The sequence below is a fragment of the Melospiza melodia genome, chromosome 20 (genome assembly GCF_035770615.1).
Source record: "Melospiza melodia melodia isolate bMelMel2 chromosome 20, bMelMel2.pri, whole genome shotgun sequence".
Lineage (NCBI taxonomy): Eukaryota > Metazoa > Chordata > Aves > Passeriformes > Passerellidae > Melospiza > Melospiza melodia.
Window position 1 is genome coordinate 5,796,108 of NC_086213.1, and position 18,650 is coordinate 5,814,757.

Sequence of the window (18,650 nt, forward strand, 5' to 3'; positions counted from 1 at the left end):
CCCAAAAATACATTTAAAATAGGTGGGCACTCCCTTGCCATTGAGAGGGTGTGGTATTTATTAGCCATTAATTGACACACAAAAATGGGAAGGCACAGCTAGGTTGGGATTATTTTTTTCTCCTTCGCTCCAAGGATTTGGGTGCTTGTCTGTATTCCCTCCCAGGTCAGAATTCCCACACATTCCCACCCACATTCCCAGAGGCTCACACGCAGGTATACCTCTTTAGTTAATTAGAATTACTTTTAATTAAAAATATATGTAAATTATATAGAGTGTGCACAGCTTGGAGAGGAAAAAAAAAAAAAAGAAGAAAAGAAAGCAAACTTCCATTTCAATAAAAATTTGAACCTCTTGGAATCAGCTGCTTTTGTGACATCCTTGGAGTTATTGGAACTCCCACGTATAAATAAATAGGACCAGGAAATTTTACACCTGAAATATTCTGCAGTAGACATTTTTCCTCGCACAATTTTGCTTTTCCTTCTCTTTTTGCCTCCACCGCTCCCAGCCTCTCATGATCACTTTCTGCCCCTTTTAAACACATTTATTTAATATCTCACTTCATACACCCAGACTGATATACTGATATCCCTTTTTTTTTTTCCTTTTTTTTTTTCTGGAGAGGAAGCAAAGGAACACAGGAGAAAATGAAAGCCTGGGATTGCAAACAAGCGTCATCATTATTTGGGTGAGCAAACTTTTTCCTCTCAGTGTCTGCATCCTCTCCCCACTCTCCCCCTGTGGCAGCTGGCTCAGAGCCTGGCTTTCCACATGCTGCTAAAAATCCAGCAGGACTCAAGCTGGGGATGTTTGCAAGCTTGGAAATAACCCCATGCCTCTGTCAGAGATGGCTGAGGGACCAGGAAAGACCAGGAGATGGGAAGGGAAGAAGAGTGAGAGGATTACAAGTGGGAAAGGAGATGCGGGGATGGTTTATGGAATGGCTCCTGGAGAGAATTTTGGGGAATTTGTAAGGAAACACAGCTCCCTGTGGGAGTAATTTCACTCTTGGTACAATGCCTGGGTGAGGTAGGTACTGGATGTATTTATTTGGGGTTTCTCAGTACCTCTTTCTGTTGAAAAGTAAAGATAACACTAGCTCAAAAAAAAAAAGAAACACCACTCCAAAATTCACCCTCGCTAAAAAGGGCCGGTGTCTTTTTTTTTTTTTTTTTCTGAGAAAATTGAAAGAAAAAAATATATATTATTATTTATTATATAACATTGTCAACATCAACACCACAAAAAAAAAAAAAAGTAACATCCTAATTGTTCTCGTTCAAGCATTCTGACCGTGGTGAGAAAGGCAGCAGGAGATTGGTGTCCCTTGGAGAACAAAAAGAGCAGAAGGGCGAGGGGGGACGAGGGTGGTGGCAGCAACACAAACTGGGTGGGACCGTGGAGGGACAGAAGTGTGCTGGGCTGTTGGCTTTTCTTTTGAAACAAAAGAAAACAAAAGGGGGGTCAGGGCAAGTCACAGCGAGGCCGTGGTTTCAGTCAGTGTCCGTCCCTCTCGAGTGCTAGCGGTGAACATTCACTTCAAGGAGTCTTGCAAAACGCTTTGTTATCAACAGGGGGATTCTTTTCCTTTTCCTTCTCCCTTTTGCTGGGATTTTCCCGTGGCTCTGGCACTCCCTGCCCCCCTGGTTAGCTGTTCTCGCTCCACTCTGGCACCATCCCCACGCCGTGCACCGAGTGGTACTGGTGGGGCGACAGGGTTCGAGGCACGCCGTGGGAATACAGGAATTCCGCTGGCTGGAGGCTGCTGGGAGGGGACTGGATGCCCGTTTGAGGTCCACACTGCCTCACGATGGGCTGGTGAGAGCTTTGGTGCTGGAACATGCTGTGGGTGTCTGCGATTTGGGGCGACGTGTGGTTGGCCACGCTGCCCAGGCGGGGCATGAGCGGCCCCGAGGTGAAGTGGGCAGAGAAATGCTGGTAGGGTAACCTGTCCATGGGCTGCATGGCAGACACTGTGCAACTGCTGTACGAGGGCACGCTGGGCCACGTGTTACAGCTGATGTCCTCCAGGCTGGGCACGGGCTCCGTGGGCGGCGCGGAGCTGGCGTACATGCAGGCCTGGCGCTGCGCCGACTCAGTCCTGTACGACGTGTTCAGTCCCTGCTGCTGAGGGTAACTGGACCTGTAGAAAGGGTCCTCGTCTGCTGGAGAGGTTTCCATGTAGGGCTTCTTGTAGGGATGCTCGGTGGTGGAACATTCCTCATCTGTTGGGAGAGAAAAGTCCTGGTAGCCACCAATGATAACGTGCCCAAGGCTGTGCATTCTTCTCTGCAGGACAAGCTGACACTTCCCTTGGTGTAAATCCCCATCACTTCCCTGGAACTCATCTATCCCGTGGAAACCAAGCCTTACACTTGGCCCTGCTAGAGTAGAGAAGGGATTATCCAGGAGCTCTGGGAGGAAAATCAAGGTGCTGGAGGGACCTGAGGTTTATCTTACTTGGTGATCCTCCCACATGGTCCCCATCTCCTTCCTGCTGCCACTTCTGCCTGAGGAACAACATCTGCCTGTGACCTCTGCACCTACCAGGATCCCCCCTCTCCCCCAGGAGGCTCAGAGCTGATGCTGTCAACTCAAATCCTTTACAACAAAATATTTCCATGATAGAATATAAATGATAAAAAGAGACAAAAAAGGAGATCACAATAAAAATCCTCCCAAGAGAGCACCAGCGATGGCACGGTTGGGACAATCAGATTTGGAGTCTGACAGCCCCAGGCTTCAGCTGTGCCAAGGCAGCTGGGCACATAAATCCTCACAGGGCTGTGGGCACATAAATCCACACAGGGCCGTGTGCTGGAGCCAAGGGGAACAAAGGAGAAAAGTAAATTTCACAGCTAGAAACAGCAAGGCACATCTTGCAGAGCCCTTTGTTTCCTGCAGCATCCCAGGCCAGCAGAGGGAAGGAGATAAACAATTTAGGTGAAATCTCCAGGGTGAGGCCAAATGAATAAATGAATGTGCACTTATTTATTCATTCACAGGGTCATCAAATGAAATCCAGCTCTGCTGGAATGGATGGCGAAATTCCCAGGGATGAGCACTTCACCAAGAGATTTTAAGGACAGTGTGGCAAGGGAAGGGGAGCTGTTCTGACATGGATTAACTGCTGCTGCTGCTTCAAAAACAAGATTTCTGGTGCAGGCAGGAAAACATCCCACTTGGTTAGAGCTGTCCTGGCTGCACCCTTTGAACAGGGGTCAGATTTGAAAGAAATTTGGAACAAGTTATTCTTTACAATTTTTCTCCACCGACGTGTTTTGAGGTGTAATTTTTTCCACCCCCAAAATACGGTGGGGAAACAAACCCCAAACAGTTGTACAGAAAGAAGGACTGAGAGCATGTGCCCCACAAGGGGCACAGAGGTGTTGCTGCCAGGCTGCTCTGAGGGGAGTGCTCATGTCACACCTTCAGGAGGGGCAGGTGGGCAGTGCAGGCATCTTTTGTTTCATCTAAACACACACATGCACGTAACCCTTATTGCCCTGAACAGCCACCAGGGCTCTCCTGGAGGCTGCACCCTCTCTGCATGTAAAATAACCCCTTGTTCCCACCCAGGCGTTTTCCAAGTGCAGCTGGAACAACTGCTGCTGCTTATCCTGGTCCAACAATCCCACAAAGAGCAGGTCCTGAGGGACACCACAGGGACATCCCCACAGTGGCCCTTGGCTCTGTAATAGCATCAATTCAGCTGGAAAGCCACAGTGCCATTTATTTCTTCCTGACAACATCAAAGCCTGGCTCCTTCACCTCAGCAAGGCAGAGCCCTGATAATCAAGTTTCTCCTCTGCCTTCCCTGTACATTGGGGTGGGAAGCAGGATGAGATAAAAGAGCAATTCCATCGTATTTTTGAAACCAGCTGGAACAATGAGCAGGGAGATGCAGGAATGTGTCAGCCTCCTCAATCCAGCTCAGGTCCAGTTTTTGTAGGAGCAGGGGAAAGGATGGGGTGCCCTGAAAGCCAAAATCTGGAGGCACAGGTCTAACCTCTGTCCTGATCTCAGCTCCATGACAGGAGGTACATCTGGAAGAGCAGCCTGAGCTGGAGCTTTTATGGACAGTGTAAAAAGTTTGGATTCCTGACCCACCGCTGAGTAATAAGAACACTGGGGTGGAAAAACAATGTCTTGTAAAATGCAGCATTGTTCTGCTAATAAAGTTTTCAGCATTAAACCGCATCACTCTGCTGGCACCAGAAATCATTGGCTTGGGGTTTGACTGTTTATTTTATTTTGATTTTTTTAAATATACAACACAAACCAGTCAAACTCTGTTTTTCCATGGTGTAAAACTGCCTGACTTACAACCTGAGCTTGCTGATTTTTCCATTTAGCCCAGACATTTCACTGCCTGCCACAGCCCAGCTGGGCAGAGCCGCAGTGTCACAGAAACACTTCCAGAATCCATCACAGGTGAAGAGGAAACAACAAAGCCAACCAGGATTTCACCCCATAAGTGCCCTTTATCCTTCTGTAAGCTCTCAGGTTCGCTCTACTGGTCCCTCTAGAGCCAGGTTCCCTCATGTTTTATGTGGAAAGGGATTTTAAGGTGTGTAAGGACCTTGTTCCCATCTCCAAACAGGACCTAGGCTGACCAAAGGATTCCAGGCTGCCCTAACAGCTTCTGCCTGTCCTCCTTCCCCTCTTCCCAGTGATTTTCCCATTTATGGAGCCTCAAAGTGCTAGAGAGGGAAGAGGATGGTCCCTGTGCATCCTGAGGTGGGATGGTGCAGAGCAGAGAGCCTCAGCTGATGCTGCCTGAGGGATTTACAGCAGTTCAGGCTCTCTGGTCTTGTCCCACCTCAGAGGAGATCAGAGCCAGCACAGAGCAGCTGGAGGGCATCCCCAGGGTGTGAGGGGCAGCTTTAGGGTGGAAAGGGGACATCTGCAATGACAAAAGGGGCACAAGACCAAAGGTCTCTCATGCTGCAGTTTCAATTCATCCTCATGGGCTCTGGACACTGGACAGTGCAGCTCAAGGGACAATCCTGTCCCTGAAGATCCTCTTCCCTCCTATCAACACAACCAGGACACTGGGATACGTAACTGCCTGCTCAGGGTGTGATTCCTATGTTGGTTCCCTGACAGCAGCTCCTTGTCCTTTTCCAGGTGTCACTGAGCCCTCAGAGGAGCTGTTGGCTATCCTGGGAGATATCCTGACCATGTCCCCCTGTTGCTGCTATTCTTGGAAGCCAAGGGTGGTGATCAGCTCTAGGGAGCAGCCCCTCAGTGCTGCACAAACCTCAGAAAGGAGGAGGTGCTGCCAAGCAGGGGGAGCTGCCAGAGCCAGGGAGAAGCTGCTCTGAAGTGAATCCAAGGAAAACGGAGCCTGAAGAATGGGCTGGAAACTGGCTCCCTCACAAGGAATTTGATGATCTATCTAATGAAGGAGCTCGAGCGAGAGCATGAGTGCTTCCAAGATTTCCGGTATTTACTACTTCCAGCTGGGCTGTAAATACCACGCAAATGGCTTTTTAAATGGAATTTTCCCAGTTCCGAGATTCGGGCCACGTAGAATGAAACACAAACATGGAAAGCCTCTGGACTTCAGGGTGTGCTAAGCCTCCCTCTAGCCCCCTGGTGTCAATCAGGAGACCTCCTTCCCCACAGATGACACTCATCTCCCCAGGGTGGAAGACAATGAAGAATGGGACATGACTCCTTTGGATTTCAGAGCTCACCCGCATTTCCAGGGCGTTACAGGAGGTTCATCCTGACTTTGTGAGGGACACACAATGGGTGATTATCACTAACTCTGTTGTTTTATCCAGTCTGGATTCCAGCATGGATCTGGCACCAGCCTGAAGAGCCAATACCAGGCTGCAAGAATGACAAAGGTTGTCCAAGAAGAAAAGGACAAGGCAGATCCAATCAAAGTGAACATCTCTAAAGGGAAAATAAATCCTAAATCTGGGGACATGGAACCCAAGACATGCCAGCCATTCCAGCTGTATCTCACCATTTGTGATATAGCTGTGTTGTGTTGAACACAACAGGGCTGTGGGACAGGGACAATCCGGTCCCCAAAAGCTGGAATCTTTTCCACAGGCAGCAAGCTGCCAGCACTCCCCAGCAGGCACCTCTGACAGGAGAGGGGGATCAGAGAATGGGTCAGGCTGGAAGGGACCACACTGGCTTATCTGGTCCAACCTCCCTACTCCAGCAGGGTCATCCCAGAGCACATGGCACAGGATTGTGTCCAGAAAATTCTGGAATATCTCCAGAGAGGAGACTCCACACCCTCCTGGGGCATCCTGGCTGGAAAGATGTCCTTCCTCATGTTCAGGTAGAACATCCCAAGCATCAGTTCCTGCCTGTTGTCTGCTGCTGGACACCATGGAGCAGAGCCTGGTGCATCCCTTGGCACCTCCCTGCAGACATTGACGGGGTCTCCTCTTAGCCAAGACTGGCCCAGCTCCCTCAGGCTTTCCTCATTAGGGATGTCAAACTACAGTGCCACAAGAGTGTGGCTGCTGAGCAAGAGTTGGGTGCACCCCAGCTCCCTGAACATCTCCCCATGCAGGGAGTCCCTTCCTCACCCTCAGTGTCCCACGGGCACCCTGCCCTGGGCTCCACTGCATCTCTCCATCTGCAGCCTTGGCCAGCTCATCACATCTCCAAACATCAACAGGGTGAGCAGTGTGTCCTCCAAGGAGACATCCCATACCTGAGTTTTGTCCTACAGATTCTTTGAGGGATAAAATAGAGCTGGGTGGGATGTGGGAGAAGTTGGTTCAGTCAACAAAGAGGTCTGTGCACACTGACAGTGCCTGTTCCTGAGGAGAAGGTGGAAAGACATTGCTGTACCAGCAGTGACCTCATCAGAGCAGGAAGGAGATGAAAAACAAATCCTTCCCCAGGGTGATGTCCAAGTTAGGGGGCTGAAGGACACGGTCCTCACCGGTTGGAGCCAGTGGATTCTGCCACGTCCCTCTTCTCCCTCAGAGTGCCAACTTGACAACTTTTATAACCTCCCCAGGGAGAGGCTGTTCCAGTTGCCTCCTGTTCAGCATCACAAGCATCCCAGAAATCTGCCAAGTGGTTGGGATTGTGTAAGGCTGGGAGGGAGCAGAGGTTTAGAGGGATGACTATTTAGTCCACAAGATATCTGAGAGAGAGGATAATACAAGAGAAAACAAGGCCCAGTATCCTAAGTGGGATGTGGGGCTAAATGAAAGACACAAGGCAAGCTGCCTGCTGGTGAGGCCTTTTGGGCTTCTCCAAGCACAACAATGGGAGAGGGAGAGGTGGAGAAACAACCAGAAAAAAGACAAAGCTCCAACTGCTCTTTGTGTCAGCCTAAAAATCCACATAAAGAGCTGTGGCCACTCCTTGATGAGATACAGGGTTGGAGATAGTCCGTCCTCCCAAGACCAGTGGCTTTGTCACATGCCATCAGCAATCCCAGACTGGGGCTGGGATACAAGGCAGGATGATCCTTGCCATTCCCCATTCCTGGAACAGCAACCCCACTGCAGTGCACCGGGGTCATTCCCAATGCTGTGACCCTGCCCTCCCACCTGCACACCAGGAATCACCAGATTAGGAGCTCTGGGATGTGTCCTTCCTTCCTTCCTCAGCCAGGAGAGCATCACCTCCCTGAAGCAGGGGAGCCTTCAGAGATAACACCCCCTGGCAGCCCTGCTGCTCTCCCCTAATGCAATTCCATATCAGATCTCCACAGTGAATCCATCTTGCCTTGACAGCTAAGAACAACACTGCCAGCCACAGAGACTTATCCTTGCCTTAGGTCACCAGGAAAGCAGAAGTTGAACAAGGTTCCTTTGAGTTGGGTGAACACAGACCTGTCCCTGAGTAAGCCTAACCCAAGGCTTGGCTCTGATTGAAGAGGAGGCAGAGAAAGTTCAGGAGATGTCAAAGCTGGAAGGAGACTGGCTTGGAATTCACCCCAGAAGATGCAGACAGCAGCTGGTCTCAAAGCCAGCTGAAGTGCCCTCTGCCCCTGAGAGCACTTATCCATAACCACAGCCTTGGGAAAGGAAATAATCCGCTTGAGATAAATCCTAAACTGCCTCAGGAGGAGTCAGTGCTTGGGGAGTGGATAGTCCAACACAATCAATAAGATTTCCAGTCCAGAAAATGGACACAGGGCCAGTAGGAGCAGACAAACTTTTGCTTTTGAGTTTTCTGAGGTGGTGAGCCTTGATAATTGTTAAGCACAAACATAGGAAAGCAGGAGAACCATGAGGAAAAACTCAGAAATGAGAGGCTGGAACAGCAACAAAAAAAAAAAAAAGAGGAATATCATACATAGGATTATGTTCCCATGTCCAACAAAGATCCTTGCTGGTGCTGGAAGGAAGCTCCACACTCAGTGACATGAAACCTTGGATCATGCTCGAATTGCTCATCTCTAGTGATTTTTTTTTTTCCTTTTAATTAATTTCACTTCGCAAAGAGCTGCTTGGCAGCCCAGGCTGGCTCTCTGGTTCCCATTAACTTTGTGTTTCTTTCCTCTAAGCCCTGGTGGCTGTTTTCCATTTACCAAAGGCACGGGGAGGGGAGAGGAGAAGGCTCAGTGAGGAGAGTGGAGGCTCAGGCTGCTGGGACACCCAGCCTCGAGGAAGAAGCCTCTGGTGTTGGGCAGGACGTTGCTCCTCTTTGATTAAAGCCTTTGGCGGCTCTGATAAAAGGCCCTTAACTGCTTGTGCCACTCAGGGCATGGCAGAGATAAGGAGGGGAGACGAGGCCTCCCCGGGCCTGTCCCCGCGCTGGGCCGCGCAGGCCAAGAGGGCCGGGGAGCTTTATTCCAGGGCAGATAGCCGTGCCTTTTGTGACAATAAGAGGAAGTGAGATAATTGGGGGATTGAGGGAAACCACCCATGGAGACAGCACTTAGTGGGAATCCCAAAACTGGAAGGAAACCTCTGCTGGTTCCTTATCACGTTCCGACGCGGAGGCGAATGATGAATTGCCCCGCGGGGCAGGGACACGCAGCAGCCAGGGATTGTCCCGAGGGATGGTTGTCATTTGGACCAGCTTGTTTTGGTTAGTTTTGGAAAAGGGGGAAGAGCAGAGGTGAGAGCTCAGCTCCCAGGATGGAGGAGCTGAGAAAGGGCTCCCAGGAGCTGCAGCTCCCAGCGCTGAGGAGGGATTGCAGGGATCACCTTCCAGCACCAGCAGTGGGACTTTGCAGCACCCCAGCACCTGACCCCACAGCAGTGCAGGGGTTAAACAGGCCACACATCCCCCCTCTGACCTGGGGGACACTTTGGGCATCTCCTTATTCCCTGCCTTACAGCCAGCATGCCCATTTCCAATCCCTGCTCTGGCACATTCTATGTGAGCACAGTCACCTGGAGGGGACAGCAAATGCCACCTGCTTTCCAATGTTTACCTCAGGAAAACATTCCGATTTCTCAGGGATTTTTTTTTTTTTTTTTTACTTTGCATACCTGTACACAACCCACGTGCTGCTACAATATCTAGGGGATTCACCAAGGACATGGGAGAGATTTCCACTGCCCTCCTGCCTCCTCTGCCAGCACTTCCCAGCCCTCCCTACCTTAGACTGTGTGTCTGCACATCCCAGTGCTCCAGGGGTTATGTTGCTAAAAATAATGACATGTGTCTGACTGATAGGGTCGTGCAGGGAAGTGGGAAGGGCTCTGCTGTGGGGAGAAATTCCTGCTGCCCTGGTGCTTGCTGCCTTCTGGTAGCTTCTCCATAGAGGAAATCCCAAGAAGAGCAACAGGGTTGGCAGAAACCAGCTCCTGCCCACCCCTTGTTTCATCCAGCCCTGGAAATCCCCTATTTGTTTCCAAGTAAAACTGATCTAAAGCTTTTCCTATCTCAAGTGGTGCTGCATTGAAGCATTCCCACTGCTCTGGGAGAGGAGGGCAGAGACCACAGACCCTTCATGCCTGTCCAGAACAATCCCAGCACTATCAGGGGGCTCTTCATGGCAGGACAAGCTGAGCAGTCACTGGAAAGCCCTCAGAGTTTGATCCCTAAAGTTACTAAAGGACCATGGATATCATGGGTTTCAATCCCAGGCACCCTTCATCAGCCTGAGCATTTCTGCAGACAGAAAACTGTCTCCCAACTGAGAGACAGCCCTGAGTTGAAAACTGGCCAAAATACAAACTGTCAAGGTATCTCCACTTGGAGATTAAGCCTGTCTGAGGGGCTGCAGATAAGTCATCTTTATCTCCAGCACCAGCTATCTTTCCAAATGTGAATTCATGGTGGGTGAAAGGCACTGCCAGCCCTCCAAACAGCTCATTCCCAACCCAGCAGAAATGGGATTTTAGAGTTTCCCAGCCCACAATCCTATGCCTTGCTCATCCTCCAGCATCATTTGTTGCATGCTATTTTTGCCCAAAAATCAACCATTGGAGGAGGGAGACAAAGGAAAGTATTTTCTCACTGAATATCTAAAATACTCTCTTTCTTTCACTTTGATGTTTTTCTACCCACAAAGGCAGTTATCCTTGGAGCTGTCCAAGGGGACACATCAGGAAACAATGCTGACAGTCATGTTGGGAGGGGGAAAACACAAAGCAGAGAGCAGGCAAGCTCTGACCTTTTCTCTTGGTGCAGTGGTAGATCTGGCCGTGCTCCTGGGAGATGGGGTAGGGGTTGGCAGGAGGCAGCAGGTCCTGGGAGGTGCTGGACACCCCGTTCTCACACTGGTACTGGGAGCCCAGGTTGGAGGAGGCAGAAAGGACCCTGGTCTCACCGCTGAAGGGGCTGTGGTTCGAGGACACTTTTTGTCTCACTGTGCTCCTGGGAACAACCGGGTACTCTTTACTGCAAGCAAAGAAACAGAAGAGAAACAAGTCAGCAAAGCAATCAATTAATCCTCTGATCTATTTATTAATAAATAAAGGCAGCACATTAGTGTCATGGAGTTTGTTTTGGCTTTCAGGGAAATGCAGATATCCCTCCCTGGAGGCTGCAGCCCCGTCACACTTTATCCATGCAGAACTTGTTATTCCCCTTCCTTTTAGTCCCCTTAAATTCATGCCTTTTCAACCACCACTATTTTATACACACACATAAAATATATAAATGTAGTTTCAGCAAAATAAACATGGTTTCTATTTACATATTGTAGCATTTATAAGCTACATACTGTTTGTAATGTATTCGCAATATGCACATGCCTGTAAATAAAACCAGCATTTCTGCCAAGATTACTTGGAAATTAATTAAATATTTTGGTCTACTTTTTTTCCCCTTATAGTAGTTGTCCCCATTCCTTTTGCCTGGAGTCTGTCAGCCTGCTTGCCCTGGATGGGGATCCCTGCACCACAGACCAAGCTCAGAAAAGAGAAATAAATAAATCACTGAGATTTGATGCACACCAGAGCCTCAGCAGAGTCGAGATGAGAGGGAAAGCCTGAATTGTTCTCTTGCCCCCAGATCTGGTTTGAAGTCAGGATGCTTTGCCAACACAGGCTGGAAATTCCCTCTCCTAAAGACCCTCTGGTGTTTTTTGGAGATGTTCCTCCAAACACATTGGCAATGTGACAACCCCAAAGATGATTCCTGCTCTGCAGGGAGAGCTGAAGCTGAACAGGGGGTCTCAGACACTTCAGGTGGGGTAAAAGTCTCCTCCTGAACCCAAAGGCTTGCTAAAATGCATAAAGATCAGGTAGTACAGCACCCCAAAGCATCACCAGGCTCAGAGCAGCCACAAAGTGCTGATTCCAACACAAGTTTTCTCCTCTGAGTCTGTAACCATTGGACCAAGCTGGCTTTGAGGTACCCCCCTCACCTGTCCAAAATCATTGTGCTGGAGCAAGGACAGCTCCTTAAATGCCATCCACAGGCTCACCAGGCACTTCCATGCAGGGAAGAACCCTAAACCTGCAGTGACACCCCTCAGGGAGGATCTATCACGGTAGAACTCAGAACTTATTTACAAAATTTAACAATAGCAATCATATAAACCTAGGCCAGCAGGGAGCTTCTATCCAAACCACTGCTGTGCTGGCTGCCAGAAACATCAGCAACTGAGCTGGAATGGAAGGGAAATTCACCCAGGAGCTCAAATCCAAAGAAATGTGGCTCTGGTTGGGCCATGAAAGCTTTCCCAAGCCCAGGAACTGGGGGCTTGCCAAGGACAGCCTGCTCCAAAGGTGGGGTTTCATCTCCTGGAAGCAGCATTTGCTCAGAACTAAAATCCAGGCTGTGCACAAGGAACAAAGACAGATGGACTGGGAGGAAGCAGAGATCTATCCCTTGGATAGTCAGGGCAGCAGTGGATGCCAGGATTTGTGGTGGCATTCAGAGGACCTGCCTGTGGACACACAGCATTTAACCCCACCAGGAGATTTAGCTGGAGCACAGCTTTGGTGGCTTCTGGGGAAGGTCAAGACCTGTGGCCACCAAACCTCAGGGATGACCCTCAGATCTTCTGGGTTCTAAGGGATCTCCCAGCCCTCCCTGGTGATAGTTTTGAGTTGCCTGTTCCACCTTCACACCGTGATCCTCAATGAAAATTGTACCAACAGAACATCCCTAAGCCACATCCCCACCTTGTTTCCCTTCCAAGGAGAGGGCCTGCAAGGAGGCGACTCCTGGACATGCCCTTGGCTCTCCTTCCTGAGGAGAGGCTGCATGGATTGGCTGGGTTCATCTCTCTTAGCCTCACACAACCAACATCCAATTCCCAAAAAATGACAGAGCTTTGGTTTGTTTCCCAGTAGGAACCTAAGAGCTCCAGTGGAGGAGAAAGGGACATCTCATGGCATGATACCAGGCCATGTGACACTTAGGAACATCTTTCACTGATAGCTTTGGCCAAAGTGGGTAAATCTGGATGCAATCCTAGAGGTGTTTTCCTCAGTGATTCCATGACCCTTTCCAAAGGTCTCTTTGGAATGTGATCTCCATGGGGGTTTCTGACCATAAATTCTCAGTGGGACCCCATAAAGATCATGCTCTCACTGTGCCAAGCCCCACACAAACACTGGGGAGCCATCCCCACCCCAGATACTTCTCACCCAAAGCAATGGAGAACTGAGAGCAGGAAAAAATGAACAACCTGATTAGGGCTTTCATTTCTTGATCAAAAACTATTTCCTTAGAATCATGAAGGTCAGAAGAGACCTCCAAGGTCAAGTTCAACCTCTGATCAACACATTGCCAACTAAACCAGAGCACTGGGTGCCACATCCAGTCATTCCTTGGGCACCTCCGGGGATGGAGACTCCACCACCTCCATGGGCATCCCATTCCAAGGCCTGACCACCCTTCCAGTGAAGGAATTCCTCCTGGTGGCCAAGGGGAAGCTCAGCTCCTTTCAGGCCAAGCAGGAGCTGTTTGTCTGCACCAGCAATACTTGAACCCCAAGTGCCAGAGCACAGAGGTGTTGGGCTCCAGATTCCTTCCAGAATTTCCCAGGGAACAGGAGGATCTCCATGGCCAGAAGAGAGGACTGTGGTGCTCTGGGGGATACAGCAGGAGCTGGGAGTCCCTCAGGAGAGAGAACAGGTTGGAGTCACCAAGTTTGCAAACAGCAGTTCCCGGGAGGTATCGCAATAACTTCTCTCCAGACTGAAATATTTCCATTTCAGTCAAAACATGTTGGGCACTATTTTTGCCAAAAAATCAGCTACTGGAGGAGAAGGGAAGTGTTTTCTCACTAAATATCCAAATAGTCTCACAAATATCCAAAATATTCTCTTTCTTTTCAATTCATAAAGTCTGCTATCTCTATAATTCTACATATCCTTCCTTACAGGAGCTGAGCTGAAATAAATCCTTAGTATCTTCTAAAGCAGCAATCATCTCAAAATATTTAATATTTCTATTTTTTCCTGAGCCCACTCAGCATGTAGAGTGCACACCTATAATTTTTAAAGACTGAAGGGCAAACTGAAATGGATCAAATTTTTTTTTCCTTAAGGTCACTATTCCTAAAATAGTGATTATCATCCTGAGCTATAGTTTAATAGAATGAAAGGTTTCTGTCATATCCAGAAATTGTGCTATCCAAAAAAAACCCTGTAGTGAAGTAAGAAGAGGGGAAAAATGTATTAAATCTTGACTTAAGCAATGTAGGAAATTGTTCACATAGCAAGGATGAGGGTGTTGATGCTTCTGGGCCAAAATATTAGTTTTACATGGGGTGTTAATAGGCTATTTTCATTTTTGCATTAAAAATTGCAAAACTAAAAGAATTTTTTTTAATTGATTGGGAAAAGAATTTCCAAGGAAAAAACCCATCCCTGGTCTATTTAAAGTCTGTTGGAGGCTAATAACTAATATTTAGTTACTATATTAAAATAGCAGAAGGGGACAGGAAGAAGCAGAAAAAGTGCTGTGTAATATTTTGGTTTTTGTTAAAACTTGGGAAAAGAAATCATGGATGACGTCCAAGTGTATTGGTACTGAAGTGTATTCGTAAATACGCTTGGACATCATCCATGATTTCTTTTCCCAAGTTTTAACAAAAATCAAAGTATTTTTGATCAAAATCAAAGTCTGGGCTCTGTTCTTGCCTCCTACCTGGCCAGAGGTTCCCCAAATCCACAGGGCTGGACAGCAGCTCTGCAGAACTTCCCAGCAGCACCCACATTCCACTTCAAATTCCTCAGAGAACTCCCACCCCACAGATCAGGCCTGACAAGTGAATCCCTCCTGAAATCCCAAATCTCAAATTCCACCTCTGCCAGGTGCAATTAGAAACTCACTCTCATTTTCTCTCATGACAACTTCCCCTTTCCCTGGCCAAGTGATGCTCTCACCACGACAGACTCAAGAGTTCTGTAAAATCACTCCTGCCACAAACTCAAGGCCAGCAAAGAATTCAAAGGAGCAAATAGAAGATGATTTTGCAATATCAGAACCAGAAAACTTGTTGGCCACTACAAATTACTAACAACAGACCTGCAAAGAGCAACATCCAGTTCACTTTCTTGCTTATTACTACACTCTAAAAGAATAATAATTTTCCGTGTATTTTCATGTACAGACCTGAAGTTTCCTGATGTACCAGCTAAGGCATAGCAAATGAAGCTGCCAGACAAAAACCTTGTTAAAAACCTCTTCAAAAGTCCACAGTTTAGAATCAGGAAGCTCCTGCATTGAAGTATCCAACCCCTCCTGGCCCTAAACAAGTTATTCTAGAAGATGGTCCTGATATTTCTGCAAGAAAACATTGGATACCTCAAGGCTTTCCAGAGCTGCTGTAGCTCATGGCAACAAGGCTTCAAAAGACTTATTAAATATCAGATCCCAAGGATCTGTTGGAGGTCAAGGTGAACCATGACATGGGAAAGGATTTCCTTTCCATGTTTTTACAGCAGCCTTGGAAATCCCTGAACTGTCTACATCTTGTTCACAATATCAAATCTTAGTCCAAAACCTGACCCAAGGATGAACACAGGGATTCTTCTCCATTCTTTCCAAATTTCCAGGAGATTTCCTCCTTGGGCAGTCCCAACAAAAGGACAAATATTTGTCACCCCATCAGTGCTGTCCCCTCTACCCAGCACAGAATCAACCCCCAATTCCAGATGTGCAAACACAACTCAATGGCTTTGGGGTTTATAGCTCCCAGGCCACCAATTGTTGTCCTTCCTGCTGAGGCTCAAGAGGAGGGAAGGAGTGGAAGTCAGCCATAACAGACAAAAGGAAGAAGTGGGGAAAAGTGTCTGGAATAAACAGATCATCTCCCAGGGATAAAAATCAAAACCCAAACCCAGTTGTTAGTGTGCATTCGTTTCAGCTGATTTCCAGAATATTGAAATAAAATTGAACCACTCTCAAGAGGCTGTCTGGAAGGGGATAAGCTAGAGCAGGAAAGGAAATGGTAGGAGAGGAATTACTGAGGACTTCCTGCAGTCTCAGCCTCTGATTAAACACGACCCCCTTTTGTCATGTTTAACAGAGAGTAACACCTGGGTGTGCAGCAGCACAAACCAAAATATCCACTGAGGAACATGGGAATCTATTCAGTGCCCCATTCTCCTCTAACACAGCAGATGTCCTGACCTTCCTGCCAGGACCTGAGGGGCTCCAAGATCCCTGGGTTGGGATGGGAATCTCAGGCAGCTGAACAAGGCCCAGTGCTGGTGCTGTGCTGGGGCAACCCCAGGATCAGTCCAGGCTGGGGATGAAATGATGGAGCAGCCCTGGGGAGAAGGGATTGGGAATGCTGGTGGGGGAGAGCTGGACACACCCCAGCACCCAAAAAACCTCCCATGTCCTGGGTTGCCTCCCCAGCATCATGGACAGCAGGGCAAGGCAGGGCTGTGCCCTGCTCAGGTGAGACCCCACCTGCAGAGCAGCCCCAGCCCTGGGCCCAGCACAGGGAGGACCTGGAGCTGCTGGAGCAAATCCAGGAGGCACCAGGGCGGTCAGAGGGATGGAGCAGCTCTGCTGGGAGAGCTGAGATTGGAAATTGTCTCTGCAAAAGAGAAGGTTCCAGGGTGACCTACAAGAGAGCTGGAGAGAGACTGTTTACAAGGGCCTGGAGTGACAGGAAAAGGGGAAATGGCTTCACAATGAGAGAATAGGTTTAGATGGGATATTTGAAAAAAATCCACCCCTGTGAGGGTGGTGAGGCCCTGGCACAGGGTGCCCAGAGGAGCTGTGGGTGCACCTGAAAGTGTCCAAGGCCAGGCTGGACAGGGCTTGGAGCCACATGGGATGGTGAAGGTGTCCCTGCCATGGCAGGGGCGGGATGAGATGGTCTTTAAGGTCCCTCCAATCCAAATCCTTCCATGGTGATCCTGTGGCCTGTTAGCAACTCCTCTGAGCAGTGCAGCCCAAAGCCATCTCTGCAACCAACCCAAGAACCAGCAGTGGAAAGAACCAGGTGGAGACCAAGAGCTCTCATTAGCAGAAATAAAAAGATAAATTTCTCCAGAAAAAGATGCTGGAGTAAGAGGAACACAAGAGGAGCTGGAGAATGGATATGGGCCAGAGGCAGCCCCTCATCCCTTCATGCTGGGCTGAGCTGCTGCTGATCAAACCCTGCTGCTCAGATCCCCAGAGGAAGATCAGGGACAGAAACTGCAGCTACCCTGTGTTTCTTGAGTGGCTTTCTCACTTCAAAAAAGCTGTGAATAAGTGGGGTCTGCCCGGCTTCCCTTTGGATTTCACCTGAATTCTGTTAAATTCTGCAGAACACATTTCAACCAGGATCAGGAATATTTCCTGGGGGATGTGTGCTGGAGGAAATCTTCCCCTCCCCAGCAGATGTTATAATGCCAAAGCTCACACTGAAAACGTTTCAGACAGAGGGTGACCCCCTGGGAGATTTCAGTGACGGAACCTGGGAAATGGAAGTGGATTAAAGATGCAGTGAGAGGACACAAGAAGAATGAGGTGGTTTTCAGCAGACCAAAACTGGTATGCTTGACTCAGCCTGATGCCCACCAGTCCAACAGGATGCTGGAATGCCAGGGAACACCAGAGCTCATCCATTTCTTCTGCTGGCACCCCAAAATGCACTGTCATCTCTGTCACACTGGCTCTGACTCATGGAGCTGATTTTGTGTCCTCAGTGCCTGGGCCCTGTTTCTGCTCTCAATGACACATGGGAATCTCTGGAATAATTCCTTTGGAGCCAAGAAGATTGCTGTGGATCAATGCCAGAGGCAGCAAACTGGCTCGTGATCCCTGACAGAGAAAACACAGCCATGACGTCAGACTGTGCTGTCACTCTTCCCTGTCCTATGCAGCATTCTGGATTTTTTTGTCACTTTTCAAGGGCTCAGAGTACCCATCCAAGGAGCCAAGAGCCACCATTTCATGGCATCATCACCCCCCTCAAAAGCCTTCCCAACAGAAGCTTCAAGGGTTGAACTGCATTAATTTACAAAATTAATTAAATTACAAAATAACCAGACTACCAGAAGCTCCTCAGCCCCCATAAGAACCACCACAGACAATGGGAGCTGCAGATGAGCAGCAAGAATTGGCTACAGGGTTGACCAGAATTGCTCCCTCACAGTGCTCCAGACCCACACATGCAGTAAAACTCACATCCCTCTATGCATTTTCCTTCCTTTGAAATGTTTTGGGTTTTTTTCCCCTAATCAAGAAAATAAAAAATTCAACTTCATGCTCAGAAAATTGAAAGCTTTGAAGAACCTCCCCTTCCCAGAGGGTCCAATCTACCAAAGAGGCTGCTGAAGGCACCTCTTGTGCTTCAGGAAAGAAAGGCAGCGGGAGGAAAATGAACATTCACTGGAATTTGGATCTCTCTGGAGCTTGTGGCTCCTCTTTTTTAGTGAAATCCTCTCCTGAATGAAGTTCTACCTGGACAGATTTATCACCATCTTTCTGGGAAATAAGAGGAAAAAACCAACACGGGAGGCCCTGGAAAGGAAAAAGCCATGGAGAGGGATGGACTCAAAGCCATGGTGAATGAATGTCAGGTCAGCAGTTTCTGGTACAAAAGGCTCTGAACTGTTAAAAAATGTGGGGGTTTTCCAGATACTTTTTCATAATGAAGGAATAGCACTAAAAATGCATCCCACCATATTCTCCAAGGGCATAAATGGACATCATTCCCCTAAGACCAGGATAGACTGGTCCATCACTGGGAAACAACATCATAAACATACATTTATATATTAAAATATATAAAATATAAATTTAATTACATTTTAATATATATTTATATGTTAAATCTATATAAA

The 18,650-nt window shown here is 48.3% G+C and overlaps 1 protein-coding gene across 2 annotated transcripts in view; it reads right to left on the reverse strand.

Moving 5' to 3' along the window:
* Positions 1-224: 224 nt before the first annotated feature.
* TBX5 (T-box transcription factor 5) overlaps positions 225-18,650 on the reverse strand; it is a 45,431-nt gene continuing 27,005 nt past the window's right edge. For both annotated transcript variants that reach the window (XM_063173304.1, XM_063173303.1), the window contains exons 8-9: positions 10,571-10,797; positions 225-2,228 (exon numbers count right to left, since the gene is read on the reverse strand). In XM_063173304.1, the coding sequence (XP_063029374.1) occupies positions 1,651-2,228; positions 10,571-10,797 (805 nt within the window). In that variant the 3' untranslated portion in view covers positions 225-1,650. The remainder of the gene's footprint in view (positions 2,229-10,570; positions 10,798-18,650) is intronic.